Consider the following 16,620-nt stretch of genomic DNA (forward strand, 5'->3'; position numbering starts at 1 on the left):
CTTTATAATCATTAACTAATTAGTCCTTGCAAAGCTCATCTAAATATTATTATCCTGTTAATGCAGAAAGAGAAGCTGTAGGAGAGAAGGTAGAGAATTTGCCTAAGGGCATACATCAAGCCATTTGCAGAGCCAAGACTGGAATTCAGCTCTTCAGCATTCTAATCCTTGGCTCATATCCCTCTTGCTGTCTCTGATAATAAGGGCTAAATTACGTGATAGTAGGATCATTTTCTTTAATATTCATCCCCAAATACATGACGTGGAATATTACATTTCATCTCTTTGTTGTCCTCAGGATCACTTATTTCTTTCTCCCTCTCCTTCTGTGCTGATATTTGCTCCTGCCTTTATATCATGACGAAATATTAGTAGCACCCAGGGCCTAGCTCCCATTTCTGCACTGGGATAATGGACTCGGCCACGTTATCCAAGGATAAAAGAGTGAAATTCGGGCATGCACCTTTGAGCAGGGGTAGGAAACTCCAGGTCTTAAGGGAATAACCTTATCGATGGTTCACACACAGAAACTCCAACATACTTTGTTATTCCTCTTCTGGTGCTTCAACTTCACAAGGAGGGGTTCAGGCTGATTTACCCCAATACCTTTAATACCCCCAAATTAGTGTGTGGATAACCCCCTTTCCATATTTTGTTTTAGATCAGCTGAGGTTGGTAGTAATCACAGAATCATAGAGCGGCCTGGGTTGAAAAGGACCGTAAAGGTCATCTCATTCCAACCCCCCTTCCATGGGCAGGGACACCTCCCACTATCCCAGGTTGCTCAGAACTCCAGCCAACCTGGCCTTGGACACTTCCTGGGATGGGGCAGCCACAGCTTCTCTGTGCAGCCTATGCCAGGCCCTCACCACCCTCAAAGTAAAAGATTTTTTGTCCTAAAATCTAATCTAAGCTTACTCTCTGTCAGTTTAAAGCCATTCTCCCGGGTCGTGTCACTCCAAGTCTTTGTAAATAGTCTCTCCATCCTTCTTGTCATCTCCTTCAGGTACTGGAAGGCTGCAATTAAATCACCCCAAACCCTTCTCTTTTCCAGGCTGAACAATCCCAATTCTCTCAGCTTTTCCTCACAGCAGAGCTGCTCCATCCCTCTGATTCTCTTGGTGTCACCTCTGGACTCACTCCAACAGCTCCATGTCCTTCCTGTGCTGGACCCCAGAGCTGGATGCAGCTCTGCAGGTGGGGTCTCACCTGAGTAGAGCAGAGGGGCAGAATCCCCTCCTTTAACCTGCTGGTGTAGACAGGATTTTGGGGAAGGTTTTTTATTTTTTTTTGTGGTTATTTTTCCCCCACTCAGATAATTTATACAAGAAAAACAGACCTTCACATGAACGTATCATATGGCAATTCTGAAACACAATGAAGGATTTTTTTTTTCTCCTGTCATATGAATCCAGACTGTGGAAATTATTCCTACACAAGAGAGTGAATGCTGAATGCCTGTATGGTTGCAAAATGTGAGTAAAACCTTAGAAGCATAGAGCAGTTTGGGATAGACAGGACCTTAAAAGACCATATAGTTCTAACCCTCTTGCCAAGGGAAGTGACACCTTCCACTAGAGCAGGTTCCAAGACGGAGTAGAAAATAATGGGGAAAAAAAAGTATATTTCCATCAAAGAGTATTAAGGACATGATTAGCATGGTTAAGAAAATGCCTGAGCCAGGGAAAGTGGTGTCAGGAATGTATCATCACATGCCTGTCCCTGTTGTTCTCCACAACACTGAAATTATGAAGAAAGTAAAATTTTTCAAAACATGGTCAACTCCTATGCAGAAACCCTACCCAAATCAACCAAATTTGAGGTAGCTCCTGATCTCCTACTGTACTCTCTCAGTACATTCTCATTGTCATTTTATTTCCTGCAGCTGTCATCCTAATTCCCTAAAGTAATTTTGGTTAATTGAAAAGGAATGATTGTCTTTGAAGGCACTTTTCCTAGCGAGGTAAATAATGTTTTTCCCTTTACCTTAATGTGCCATTGGATTTTGTTTAAAGATTTAGTTCATTTTAATTATATGCCTTTTTATAATTGAAAAAAAAAAAAAAGGCAATAAATTAAATTATTATTTTCCACACCTGTAGGGACAATTTTCTCAAAGAAATTAAGCTGTTTTATGCCCATGACTGCGTCTTCCATATCTGCAGTAACATTCAATGTGCCCCTTAGCCTTCCAGCACAAGTCCTTTTGCCATTGATGAGGACAAAAAATCAGACTGTGATCCTGCAGCCCTGAAGATTAAATCTGCATTAAAACATGGTGGAATCACCATCCCTGGAAGTGTTAAAAAAATGTGTGGATGTGGCATTTGAGGATACGGTTTAATGGTGAACATGGTGGTGGTGCTGTGCTGGTGGTTGGATTAATGATCTTAAAGGTCTTTTCAAACCTTAATGATTCTGTGATTCTATGAAATCACCAGCCAGTGATCAAATTTGAATGGGAAATCATGTTTCTGTTGAATTATTCAGTAAAATGGAGTTCAGAATATCTTCACATGGTATTTGCTTTTACAGAAACTTAATAGAAACTTAATACAACCCCTGGCTGACCTACAGTCCATCATGGCAGGCTACTCCAGCCAATTTGAACAGATTTAACCTGATCAATGCCTTCAGACAATCAGTACATTACATTGCACTGATGCAGCATTTTAAATTCATTATTAGTCATTTAAATCACAAATTTCAGAGCCTCATGACTTTTTAATGGAAAAAAAATCGCCATTTTGTTTTTTTCTGAAGCTCACGGGTGTATTCAGTTTACTTCCAAATAACAACTGTAACAAAAGCAGTGATGAATTCCCAGGTAAGCTTTTCCATGATGTGGATTCACACCCAGGGTACATCCAACGGAGTTAGTTTGGCATTGTCCACCAACATTCCCTGAGCCAGCACCTTCAGACATCTCAGCTACCCCATGAGCATCCACTAAAAGCAGTTAGATTTGAGGTTAGATACCTCCTTTTCATTAAAAAAATGGGAGTTTATTGCTCCTTGGGTCCTTCTTGGTGCCTCCTCAGTCAAGATGCTGTCCCTGATACTCTTCCTGCTGGAACAGCCCAGGAACACTGATGTGTTCATTCATAGCAGCTCATCTGATAGGTTTTAATTGGAAGTTGAGGTGTGGAGGCTTTTTCAGCTGCTATAACCTGACTGCAAGATTAGATGAAACTCTATTCCCTTTAGCAATGGAGAACCTTTGAACTAAGAATTGGGAAGGACTCAGAACTCCCTGATGGCTCCTGAAACTCAAGGTCAGCTCCAAACAGATAATGGAAAATGAATCTCCAGTAAGGAACAGTAGGCAAATTAGCAAAATAACATTATTTTGGGTTTGGTGCATGTGCTTCACATAATAATAGGCTTGTAATTTTTAAATACATTTTCTCAACTAAAATCCATATCACTTTCGGGAAATTTTCCATCTCAGTCCTGTATCACACCCCCTTTGTTTGCAGTTGTGCTCCATGACCATGGAAGCTTTACAAACCCAGTGTGGTTCATCTTGAAGAGGTTTTCTTTTTGCAGTGGAAGAAGCTTGTGAAGAGAGGGTGGAAAGCTGATGGAAGCATCAGCCTGAAGGAATCTGCAGCAGCCACTGCAGAAATTATTAATATATGCAAGCCAGAGGGGCTTCTGATTGCAGCTGGAACAAATTTCTTTCCCAAGTTGCTAAATCCTGTGTGCTGCATAACAGTCTGCAGTGATAACCAATCTCAAACACTTACCACAGGGTAGGATAACTTCCTTATTGAAGGAGTCTTTCTTTTCCCACTAGGAGCCCAGATGAATTAGTTTAAAGCAGGCAAATCATATTTGGATGGTGTAAATTAGCTACAGCAAATCCTGATGCTTTTTACAGATAATTCATAAACTGTTTCTTAAACTGAAGTGACTCTCCGCTCTCTTCTAGCCTGAAGGAAGGCTGAGTGTGCTTTACATACTGTGACCTGTGTCTGGACCCGCCTTCCTTAAAGATATTTAGCCTTAAGGTGGTCATAGTGACCACAGGAAATTTCCCATCCCTATTTCTGAGGGATAGATTTATTGGTCCATTTCTTTTGGTCTGCTTTTTTTTTGTTTTGTTTTGTTTTGTTTCAGAGCAGGCTCCTAGGATTTAAAGACAAGTATTTTTCCAAGTGGGCTCGTTACAGCTCTTTAATTACACCTACTAAAGTAGTAATGCATAGTGATACCCTGAACTTGTCCCTAATTAAAAATACTGTACTCAAAGCTTGCATGATTCCCTTCTGCTGAAATCTTTAATCAGGAGATGAATAAGGCTCTGGAGCCTTGATTAATAATAGGACCAAGTGCTGTGCCGCTGAAAATGCCAGGGTATTAAATTTCCTTAAGTCACCTGGTGTCCCCATCTAATAGAGATCCTGGCAGTGTTACTTATGCAACAGCACAGAATAATTGAGGTGTAAAGTTACTGGTCCCAAATGAGACAAATTATCCCAATTCTCCTGGAGATAAGTCACTAAGGTAATAAACAAGATCCCTTCATAATTGCATCATTAATTTAAAAAAATGGCCTTCTTCAAAGTATCACCCATGGAATCCAATGCACAGGTGAGATGCACTGAAATCTGAGAAAATCTGAGAAAATCTGAGAAAATCTGAGTATGAGGGAGGTTGGGAAAGCACACGGAGATAAGTGTCCTAAACAAGAAAACAAAGATACAACAACCCTGAAAGTCAGATGAATTTTCAAAGGAACAAATTTTGCAAAGAAGAAAAAGGTGTCTGATTCTTTTACTAGAAGTGCTGGGTTTGGATCAGGCAAAGAAACAAACCGAACATAATCCAAAGCTCATGGATATGAGCTGTGCTTTTTCTAGGCTGGTTTGAGAACAGCTGGTGGCAGAACAGATTCACAATTCTCAGCAGCTGTGAACAGTTAAAACCAAAAAGTTAAGAAGAAACTGATCCCCTACATTTTTAGGCACAATCTCCTCCTCTTGAAGAGAACTGTGTCATGTAATCATAGTTCTTGGCTATTTCACTGCACTTAAAATAATGCAACATTATTACTTTAAAGGCATATAAAGGAATGAAAGTGATAAGAAATAATTCCACAACAGGTCCCAGGTACCACTAAAACTAAAACAAAGGTTGGACTTTATGATCTTAGAGATTTTTTCAAACCTTAATGACTCTATGATTCCGTGATATGGGGAACACTGTCACAGGAGCAGTGTAGAGTCCTGAATTAAGAACTGCAGATGGGAGGCTGCAAAACTTTTCTTGAAAGGGCTTATTACTATGATTATTTTAGGAGCACACACTGAATCAGGCACCTAAATTGGTGCCCTGTCCCCTGCTATTGCCAGCTGATCAGGATCCACCTAAACCCGAGTCAGGTGGTCTTTCTTGGACAGTCTGAATCCAAATTTGGCATGAATTTATTCATGGCTATGGTATAAGTGTTTGTTCTTCCAGTATTAATGATCTGAGGGACAAACAGTTCCTCTCAGCCCTTCTTTAGCTCTGCTATTATGTTGTATAGAGACAAACTTAGCTCTGAGTGACTTCACTGAAGGGTCAGGTGCAGGAGCCCTGGGTTTGGTATTTGGGAAGTAAACAGCTGAGTTTCCATGCTGGAACTTTATCCATGCACTGCCAATATTTGCATTTTCTGAGCTATCCCATATGGAGCCAGCCAGCACATTTCAGCGCTGAGCTGCAGATCGCAGCAGGTAAAAATGTGTTTCTTCAGGTAACATCCCCCTCTTCCCATCATGTCACCTTTGCTCTTCCCTAAATCCACTTTTTTGCTCAGAATAACCCACAATACTCCCACTGAAGTGCCCACAGTATCTGGTACAGTGGCAATAATCACTCTTAGCACCAGAAATACCTTGTCTAACACATCTTATGGCCACATATGTCTTTTCAGGAACCTGTACATTAATAATTTATTCCCACCCTGGAAAGCACAAGCTCTTTTCTTTCTCAATTTCAGCTGATGTGATACCATTTTACACTGAAAATTATTAATCCCTAAGTGAATAACCTGGTACTTTCTGTTAGGAAATGTATTTGCAGCTTCACTAACAGGGGTAAAAGTATTCTCTGTGATATCCTTTTCTTCCCCTGAGCTCCCAATACCTCCTGACTGAGCACCAGGCTAGAATAACACGTTGTGAAAATCCTAAACAAGATCAGTCCCAGTTTGCACTGCCAATTCAAATCCAGCAGCTACTGATCATATCTCAGCATCTCCCCTAAACCAGTGCTTTATCCACTTTTAAGTGCTTCCTGTAATCTCCATCTTTTTCAAATTAAGTATTCACTTTCCAAGTGATTATATATCAAAGAGCTCACTGATTTTTTACATGCATCCCATCAGCTTAATTTCCTTATCTAAAACCCCTGGAATATTATCATAAAAATAAATATTTTTTGTGGCTGATTTAGCAAATGGATGTTGGTCTCTGAAAACAGATTACACAGAAAAACAGAGATAACATATCACTACATGATTTTGACCTATAGTTTCTAGTGTCTAGTTTAGTAATTCCAATATGGAACAGTCCATGAATTAAAAGCTTTTGGTTTCCACCCCATGCATTGCCTGCTACCACTACCAAGGGCTGTAATCCTTGCACATACAATCCAAATATGATCCCTGAAAGACAGATGAGGGAGAAATTATAGTGAAATCAATTGTAGCCAAATTAAAAAAAAAAAAAAATAAAATCTCTTGTGACTCCATCTGCAGGTAATAAAGTGTTATTGAATTTTTTTCCTTTTTTTCTGTTGCAGTGTAATAATTCCCATATTGTTTTGGCATAGGTAGAATTGTAGTTGGAATGCGTGTTTTAAAGGCTGTGGATGTGTAGAAGCCTCGTAAAATGCATAATATAATGTGCACTTTTAATAAATACTGTTAATCATGCTTATGGCAGTACTTAAAAAGGGGTCTGGAGTGCCAAGCACGGTACAAATACTGTCAGTCCTCGGCTAAAGGATTGGAGCTGAAGTGGTTGCCATGAAACAGGTGAAATCAGCGGAGTGCCAGAGGTCAGCTTGGTGTGTGGGACAACAAAGAGGATGACAAAGCTTCATCCCCCAGCACAGGTGGAAGCCACAACTCTGCAACACAAAATGAGCTGGGCACTGGGGATGCCTTTGCCACACTCTGCTGGGTGCCAGGCAGGGCATGACCTGGGCTGGGACATGTGGACCTGCCTCCCATAACCCGCCCACCCTTCTCCTGTTGTCCCCCACTGCCAGGCTGCTGAGGCTCTGGCAGTCGCTTCCAAGATGTCCTGCCTAGGCAGGCAAGAAATGATCAAAGAAGAGGAATTGCATAAATTCTCCCAGGCCTTGCTTACTGCTTTTAATAAGAAGCGGATTTTATGTAAGCAAATTCATTTGTGTTTCTTCACTTATATTTTCATTGTGAGGCTTAGATCAATGCCATATTAGAGGCTGAAAAATAATCCACTCAATGGTTATTACATTTATTCCTTCCCTTTTTCTTTCCTCTTAATGCAGGCAGCTTAAGTACATAGATCACTGAGGAATTTGGCCAGTTTTTAAGACATTAAAGTGCACAGAAAGTGAAGTAATTCTTCAAACGGATATGATGGCTTGGATGAGCAGTAGCATGGCCAGCAGGGCCAGGGCAGGGATTGTCTCTTTGTGCTGGGGACTGGTGAGGCCACACCTTGTAAATCTGGAGTCAGATTTGAGCCTCTCATGATAAGAAAGACATTGAGGGGCTGGAGCACATCCAGGGAAGGGCAATGGAGCTGGGGGAGGGTCTGGAGCACCAGGAGTGGCTGAGAGAGCCGGGGAGGCTCAGCCTGGAGAAAAGGAGGCTTGGGGGGGACCTTCTCATTCTCTACAACTCCATCACAGGAGGGCGGAGCCAGGTGAGGGTCAGGATCTGCTCCCAAAGGGGCAACAAGATAGGGTGAAATGGCCTCAAGTGGTACCAGGAGAAATTTATATTGGATATCAGGAACAATTCCTTCACAAAAGGGGTTGTCAAGCAGGGGTTGCCACAGGCTGCCCAGGGAAGGGGTGGAGTCCCCATCCATGGAGAGATGTAAAAGATGTGCAGATCTGGCACCTGGAGACATGGTTTATGGTGAACCTTGCAGTGCCGTGTTAACAGTTGGACTCAAGGAGCTTCAGGGTCTTTTCCAACCTAAGAAATTCTATAATTCTACATAGGAAATAGATCAGAATATGAAGATGGGAATCTACACCAGTGTGGGCCAGTGGAAAATGGATAGAACTGCAGGAATGATTTCCCCACTGCTTTCAGTATTTAGGTTAAGATTGCCTTATGGATTCTCCTTTGTCCCTGAATTTTCTCCTTTGACCTGGCCAAAGGTGAGTGATTTGTCCTGTACCAGAGAAAGGGCTACTTCTCTTACCAGAACCTTCTCAAGTACCTCCACAAAGCAGCACAATTTAAGATGCAGATGTTTCCTTAGAAGGGTTGCTGAAGTTACCTAAGACTGCCTGCATTAAACACTGTGGCTCCCAAATCCCAAACCAAGCTCAGGAAAAAGTGTGCCCCTTAAACACAAACCTCTGGCATCACCCAGATGGTGCTTCAGGTCTTTCTTGAATTCAGGTAACAATAAAATAATCATGATAATGACTTTACCTTTTGCTTCCTCAGGTCTCAAGACATCAACTGAGTAGGCATTTCCTGACAGGGGAAATCCTGACATTTAAATGACTCTGTGACAATGTGGGGAGTGGAAACTCATGGAGTTTTCCTGGAAAGCCTAGCCATGGATTTCAGCCAGGAGGCAATCAATCAGTGGACCATCATTTGTTAAAGAAGTTGGGCTGAAATTCGTTTGGCAAAAATTCTCCCAGCATTTTGTCTGACTTAGTTCAGATCATAATTTACCATAAGATTTTTGAGGTCTAATTAGACTAAACCAAATAGCAATTACAATTCCATCACTTATGTTATTCTGTTGTCAAAAAAGAAGGGGGAAACCACGCAGATTTTGTTTGATTTTAGCTTTGTGTGTTAACTAACATGAATTTACCCTTTTTTCTTTTTCTAAACAAAGTGTCATCTTGTCACACCTCCCCCAAAGAAATTACAGTATAATTAAAGAGCAAACACAGGGAACCAGATGAATCGCATCTTCAATTTGCACAGAAAATATTTGAACAAAAGTAAAGAATTTTTTCCAAGATTCACTGGACAGAAGTGGCATCTTTCAACAATGGAAAATGGAAATCCAGTGTCCAAATTGTAGTCCAAGTACCCAAGTGTGCTTTCAAACAAATAGTGCATGTTTTTTCCAGAAGAATATAAAACTTCCCTTCCCTTCAGGATGAACAGAATTTAAATATTCCAAGACTTGGCACTGTAGTTTGCAGAGGTGAGATAAACCAAGATATTTGTAATGAGAAATCTGTCTGTTTTGATATAATCCTATACTAATCATTTAACAAATTAATAATCTCACGATAATTAAACTCTCCATAAAGAATATGCACGTATTGGAGAAACTAACTGATTAAATTCTAGCTTTAAATCCCACCATGCATTCATTTTCTCTGATTTTTTTTCTCTCTGTTTTGTAATATTGAACTTAGTCCTGCCAGGAATGTTTTAGCTCTCTGCTTGTTTGCTTCCCTGACTTTTGGAAGTGAATTTCACAAACCTCACCACTTATAACTCTCTGTCTCCCCTGAAGATACAGGGCAGATAATGTCAACAAACGGCTCTTCGTGCGTTCAGTGAACTAGAAAGCAAAATTTTGTACCTTAAAAATGCTCTTGTTGGAGCCCAGCCTCCTGGAGGACTGTGGAAGGTTAAGTAAATTGAGAGAGACTGTCAGTGCTACAGGGGCTTTGCTTTCAGTACCTGGGAGTTTTACTGAAAAGGCAGCGTTGAGATTGGCAGAGCACAACAACGCTTTTAGGGTCAGATGAGTTCCTTTGAATTTTAGCCTCACTGAAAACAGTAGAAAGCAACATGAATGAGGATCTGCTGTGCTTTGCATTTTGGTATGAAATCCTATGTCTGGGATAAAAAAAAAGTGACAACTAAAGCTACACTGCATGATGTCTTTTTCTTTTTCTCTTTTTTCTTCTTTTCCTTTCCCTTTCCCTTTCTCTTTCTTTTTCTTTTTCCCTCCTGTCCTCTCCATTTGCTGTTTGGATTTATATTTATCTACACTGAAATGCTTTCATTTTTTTGGATGGATCTCTCTCATCCATATTGCCTCATGTTCATTGCCAGTTCACAGAATCACAGAGTCACAGAATGGGTCAGGCTGGAAGGGACCACAGTGGGGTCATCTGGTCCAACCTCCCTGCTCAAGCAGGGCCATCCCAGAGCACAGGGCACAGGATTGTGTCCAGAGGGCTCTGGAATACCTCCAGAGAGGAAGACTCCACACCCTCCCTGGACAATCTGTTCAGTGCTTGGTCCTTGCAAAAGAAGTTCTTCCTCACATCCAGGTGTAACTTCCTGGGTATCAGTTCCTGCCCATTCCTCTTGTCCCATTTCTGGGCACACCGAGCAGAGCCTGGGCCCTGCTCTGAGCCCTCCCTGCAGACACTGACAGACAGGGGTGAAGTCTCCTCTCACTCTCTTTTTAAGGCTGAACAGACCCAGCTCCCTCAGCCTTTCCTCATAAGAGAGATGCCCAAGTCCCTAACCACGTTTGCAGCCCTCCACAGGATCTGCTCCAGGAGCTCCATGTCTTCCTTTTATTATCTGTATTACCCTGCCATGAAATCATCAAATTCCTGCCCAGTCTAACTCTTAAAATATGGCATGGAAGAATGCCAAGTGTCTGTGCCTGTAAAATACCCCAGAGATCACAAAGGCAGCATCTGTCCATGCAAGGCAGAGCAAGACTCGACCAACAGCCTGATATCAGATGGTTACTGAGTGCTGGAAACAAGTTATGAATAAATGACAAAAAAGTGCCTGGTCTCCTCACAGAGTAATCTGAAATGTGCAACTTTGCTTGCAGAATGTTGTATTTCCATCCCCTCTTGCCAATTACTGAGTTAAGTGGTGCATGGAGCCTTTTAAAGACTAGAATTATTTTCTAAAGAGTAAGAGAATGTGAATCAAAGCTGCTCATTACATATTCTCCCAACTTGGATGGTGTCCTCCACAGTAGGCTGCAGCTACTGGTTATTACACTTTTTTTTCCTGTTAACAACAAGAATAAAAGGCTCTGAGCCAAAACCTGGAAATATCCACCAAGCAATTATAAAACCCCATCAGGAAATAGCTGCTGGTTGATTCTGCTTATTATAGCAACTCCTAATAACAACAATGTACTTCTAAAGTCAATTTGGGCACCTCGTGCTGGATGATGATATTTAAAAACACATTTTGGAATTTTCCAGGATGCCTTTCATTGTTGGATGTGGTCACAGAATATCCTCCTGAATTAACAACCCTTTCCTCAGTTTTACATCTATTATGGATGTATGGGGAGACTTAATTCTACTAAAATAGAATCTACCTATCTATCTATTCTAAGTATATATCAAGGGAGGAGAAAAAAAAAAAAGGTTTCCTCTGTTAGATCATTTTCTGGGAGAAATGCGCTTTCCCTTTACACTGAGGAGTAGAGTTGGTGATTTATTATTGATCTTGACACAGAGAGCAGAAGTTTAACACAGCAGTTCTGCCACAGACTGCTCATTGACTTGCTTAAAGCTGCACCATTAAAAAAAATCTGTTAATGTACAGTTCTGAAAAGAATTCAATGATCTGATACAAATTCTGAGCTGGAGGAAACAGTCATACCTCCCACAGACTTCAAAGGCTGCTTCGCATTCCTGCACTAGACATACCTTTTTTATCTCTCTGGGATGTATTTAATCCTGCCTCATCTCCTGTGTAGCTCCAGCGAAGATCCAACTACAGAAAATCAGCATATTAAATACACGTCAGTTGTACTGAGTAACCCTGAGACACGTTTGGGCTGGACAAATGGACATGTTCTCCTTGAAGACGTGAAACTGTGAAGGCTGTCACATTTCTCTGCCCATCAGCCCCTTCTTCTCCCTTGTTCTTACTAAAAACCAGACAAAGAAGAAGCTGCTCTGTTGCACTATTTCTAATCTTTAGAGCAAAAAATATCCGTGGTAGAAGATCCAAACATGCACGAATGTGGGTATAAATGACATGATTTTAAGATTCTCCTGTGAAGAAGAAATGGCATTGCATGTAGCAGCTTGCAAAAATGGTCCTGATAAATCAAAGCAGCACTACCAAGAAAACAGACAAGGCTGCCGCTTCTGTTTTGTTGTGGATTTCGTGTTTTTGTTGGTTTGTTGTGGTTTTTTTCCCCAAACCTCTAACCAGGAGGGCTCTAATGAGACATTGGACTTGCAGTCTCCAGATCTAAAGCACCTGATGCATGTGCAGCTAAAAATACTTGAGTACCCAACAGTTAAAAATATCCTCTCTCCCCAGAAGCAGAACCTTAACACTTGTGTTACCCCATGATTTCCCTTGAAAAAGGGTGTTCCTTGAAGACTTTACACCCCTGAGGGTCTAAAATAGCAGCCCCTTTAAAGGGGTACAAGCAAGACTATGTTATGTAATGTCTGGGGTAAAAATACGAGAGTCTGAGTCACGATCCTGGTTCACGCAAAGCTCCCAGTAAAATCCTGAGGAGCTTTGCCTCAAATATCTCCAGTGCCTTCTTGTGCTGGCTCCACATTCAGTTGTTAAAGCTGTGGACCTAAGCAAGCCTCTTCATCCCCAAATTTATAGGCTGCTGGATTTATATTTGATCCCATTTCTCATTAGCATCAAGGTAATGAGCATAACTGAAGGTCTTGGAAAACTTATTTACACTGCACTATTTGTAATTGCTGAAAAATCCCTTGAAAAGAGACATCTGTTCCATATGCCCGGTGGGAATCAGAAAGTAACATTCTTTGTGTGTAGGTAAATCACAGGATATTAATAGATCTCGAGAAGGAGCTGGCTGTGGAAGGATGGGGTGGAGGGAAGGAGTGGGCTGGTGAGACACAATGAGAGTTTAACCAAGAAAACTCAGAAATTGTTGCTAATTGCTGCTTCAGGGGCTCAGTGCTGCACACAGACCTGATCCCCTTAAAGACAGCACATGTGGGTGGCCGGGCAGCTCTGGAATGGGACAGACACTGACTACAGTCTCCAGGAATTGCCTCATGACCCAGGCAGTGCAAACAGAGTGTTGGTCTTGCAGGAAAACTGGGCTGAGTTTGGGGTTTTATCTGGGAAGCGGCACAAATTGGGAAGGTGGCCACTTGCAGGGGTAAATGCAGATCCCTTGGGTCTGATCTGTCTATAGCTTGTCCAGATACTCCATATAATAAAACCAAAGAGCTTTTGAGAGGAGCAGAGGAGAGGACATGAAGCCATACCAGGATGAAGTGGTGACTGTCCCGCTCTGCTCTGAACTGGGGCAGCCTCACCTTGACCACTGTGCTCATTTTCTAAATTAGAAGAATATAAAGCTATTAGAGAGTTTCCAGAGGCGAGCCAAAAAGATGGTGAAGGGTCTGGAGGGGAAGTAGGAGGAGCAGCTGAGGTGGCTTGGTCTGTTGAGCCTGAAGAAGAGGAGTCTGAGGAGAGACCTCAGTGGGGTCTGCAACTTTCTTGTGAGGGGAAGAGGAAGGGCAGGCACAGATCTCTTCCCTGGTGACCAGTGATAGGACACAAGGGAATGGCCTGAAGTTGTGTCAGGTGGGGTTTAAGTTGGATATCAGGGAAAGGCTCTTCATGCAGAGGGTGGCTGGGCACTGGAACAGCTCCCCAGGGCAGTGGTCACATCACCAAGCCTGACAGAGCTCAAGAAGTGTTCGGACAATGCTCTCAGGCACAGGGGGGGATTCTTGGGGTTATCCTGTGCAGGGCCAGGAGTTGGACTTGGTTGATTTTTGTTCAACTCAGCATATTCTAAGCCTCTATAATCCTATGATTCTACGACCAAACAATCCAGCCCTCCCCCACAGTCCCAGATCTTTGCCCACTCCAAAACAAAAAGTCTACTGACATCATCTAACACCTGAGGACTAACAATGTCCCACATCCCGTGCTGCTGTGAACACCAGGGACTGCTCCACAGTTACATGCTCCACCTTCAAGCTGTGGAACTTGCTAAAAACTAACATTTTTAAATTCCCACTGATGCACAAACTCTTGAATTCTACCATGTGATCCCACTAACACCACTTCACAACATGATCCTACGTCCTCCTTTACCAGAAACACCCCATTTTCTACCCAGGTGTGGAAAAGATTTCTTCTGTTAAACTTTGACAAACAGCTTGTTGAAACACCCCCAATCAAGATTTAGTGCTCAGTGTAGCAATTGCAGTTCTGGTTCTTGATTTTATTATGTTGTTTTGATTGGATTTTTAATTTTCTTTACCATGTTCTTCCAGGCCCTTCAATCTCTAACTTGTCTCTAAGAGTGTCTGTCACCCTGAACGAGATGAGTGGATGATCAGTTTGTCAACATCTTCCTGGAGCCATTTACCATCAGGAGGAGAACATGCTTCAGGATAAGGAAAACCAACAACCAGCATCCAGGATCTTGCTCTGTGGCAATCAATCATTTTATACACCCAAATACATACATACATACATACATATATACATATATGAGAAGGTTTAATATTCTCCAGCTGTTAAAACCCCAGAGCTGAAGGAGAAGGCTCCTATAGCTCATACTGAAACATAACAAACCTCTTCTTGTAAATTTTCCAAAAAATAAAAAAGCCAAAACCACACCAAGAGCAAAACCCCAGAAAACCCCAAAAAATTAAAAAAAAAAAAAAAAAAAAGACAAAATCCCCATATCAAAAAAAAAAACCAAACCAAAATCCCCACATCACCCAAAGGGGATCCTGTGACTAAATGTGTGTTATACTCATAAAAGCCAAAGGCAAAGGGCTATTAGTGCACACTTGAGATCACTTAGAGGAGCCCAAGGGAGATGCTCCAGTATTACTGTCAAAGTAACGCACAAAGAAACTATGTCTCTGAATACCCTGAAGGGATGAAAAAAATGTTTAATAAATGAGTTCTTTTCAGAGGTCAAATATTAATGATTTGTGTGTGTGTTTTCTATTGAAATTTCATTTTCTCTGTTCCAGCCTGGACAGGGAAAAATATCAGGAGACAAAACTTTGATTAAAATAAACGAATCAACACAGAGCTGCGTGCCTGGGTGAAGCTAATGCATGAGATTATAGAGTGCGACAGCTGCAATATTAATAAGGTGAAGAAGAGGAAAAAAAAGTGATAGAAACCTCACAGACTGATCTTATTTGGCTTGATTGTTCCTGCATTATCTCTAGGAAAAAAGTCAGGAGAACTGGACAAAGAATGATCTCTATTATTCTGGATATTCTTGTTTTCTGATTCTCTGGTATGGTTAAGCAGAAATGGAGAAGGAGGGGCAGAAAAAATTAAAAAATAGACATCCTGGAATCATAGAATGGTTTGGGTTGGAAGGCATCTTAAAATCATCTTGTTCAATCCCCCTGCTGTGGGCAGGAACACCTTCCACTGGACCAGGTTGCTCAGAAAGAAAAAGAAAAAATAAATCAAGAGAAATATTTTTTTTTAAATGCTGCCTCTGAGCGGAGCCCACCTTGGAGAATCCTTGATGTAAGCCCTGTCCAGACAAAGTTACAGCTGCAGGAATTGTGGCTGCACAGGGCTGATGGCAAAGCCTCCCCGTGCACCTGGCTCTGCGTGGCAATTTGTAATAATGAGATTCATTAGTGCCACGTGCTCCGCTGGAAATGCTTCCAAAGGTTTAATCGGAGCCACACAAATGAGTATCTACTTAGGTAGCACTTCATTAGCTGCTCCTGCCCTGCTGTGTAATATGGGATAAATTACTGCCTGGTGTCGCCAGCACCGCACCCAAACTGCCTGCCCTGCTCATCGTACCACCATGCAGGCCATCAGCTGCATGGGATTCTGTTTCAGAGCTGAAAAGATACCACTCCTGAACAAAAAAAAAAAATCCAAAATGTGTGCAACATTTCGATTTCCAGGCACAAAATATGTGGCCTGTATAACAGAATGTGGAAAGTGCCAGAGAGAAAACCAAATTTCCTCTCCTAGGTAACAAGTGTCAGGATGAGAGGAAATGGCCTCAAGTTGCACCAGGGGAGGTTTCTATTAGGTATTAGGAAAAAATTCTACCTGGAAAGGTTTGTAAAGCCCTAGAACAGACTGTCCAGGGAAATGGTGGATCCACAACCCTGGAAGTGTTCATAAAACGTGAGTGTGTCACTTGAGGACACGGGTTAGTGGTGAACATGGTGGTGGTGCTGGGTTGACAGTTGGACTTGGTGATTTTAAGGTCTTTTCCAGCCTCAAACATTCTATGATTCTATGAATAACTTGCTATGCATGGCTTGAGTTTTTTCCCAAGCCTTATAAATCCACAGAGCCCACAAAACAAAAGTGCCCTTTGCAGCCTCCCCTGCTTTCACCCCTTTTGGTTTTCACCGTATTCTTCACGGACGTTCACCTCAAGAGCACCAAGATCTCAGGTGTTTAAAGCAAGAAGAAACCATAGGTCAGGCAAGGAACTCAGAGACCCAGAGCTTGGACTT

General features: G+C 41.9%; 1 protein-coding gene across 3 annotated transcripts in view; it reads right to left on the reverse strand.

Annotated features, from left to right (window-relative positions):
- The window catches only part of TSNARE1 (t-SNARE domain containing 1), a 468,220-nt gene that overhangs the window by 89,132 nt on the left and 362,468 nt on the right, over positions 1-16,620 (reverse strand). The window contains exon 10 of one of the 3 annotated variants that reach the window (XM_032134532.1): positions 11,839-11,905. The exons of the other annotated variants lie outside the window; for them this stretch is intronic. Within the exon in view, the coding sequence (XP_031990423.1) occupies positions 11,839-11,905 (67 nt within the window). The remainder of the gene's footprint in view (positions 1-11,838; positions 11,906-16,620) is intronic. 3 annotated transcript variants of the gene reach the window in all.

This window comes from Corvus moneduloides, chromosome 1 (assembly GCF_009650955.1).
Source record: "Corvus moneduloides isolate bCorMon1 chromosome 1, bCorMon1.pri, whole genome shotgun sequence".
Classification (NCBI taxonomy): Eukaryota; Metazoa; Chordata; class Aves; order Passeriformes; family Corvidae; genus Corvus; species Corvus moneduloides.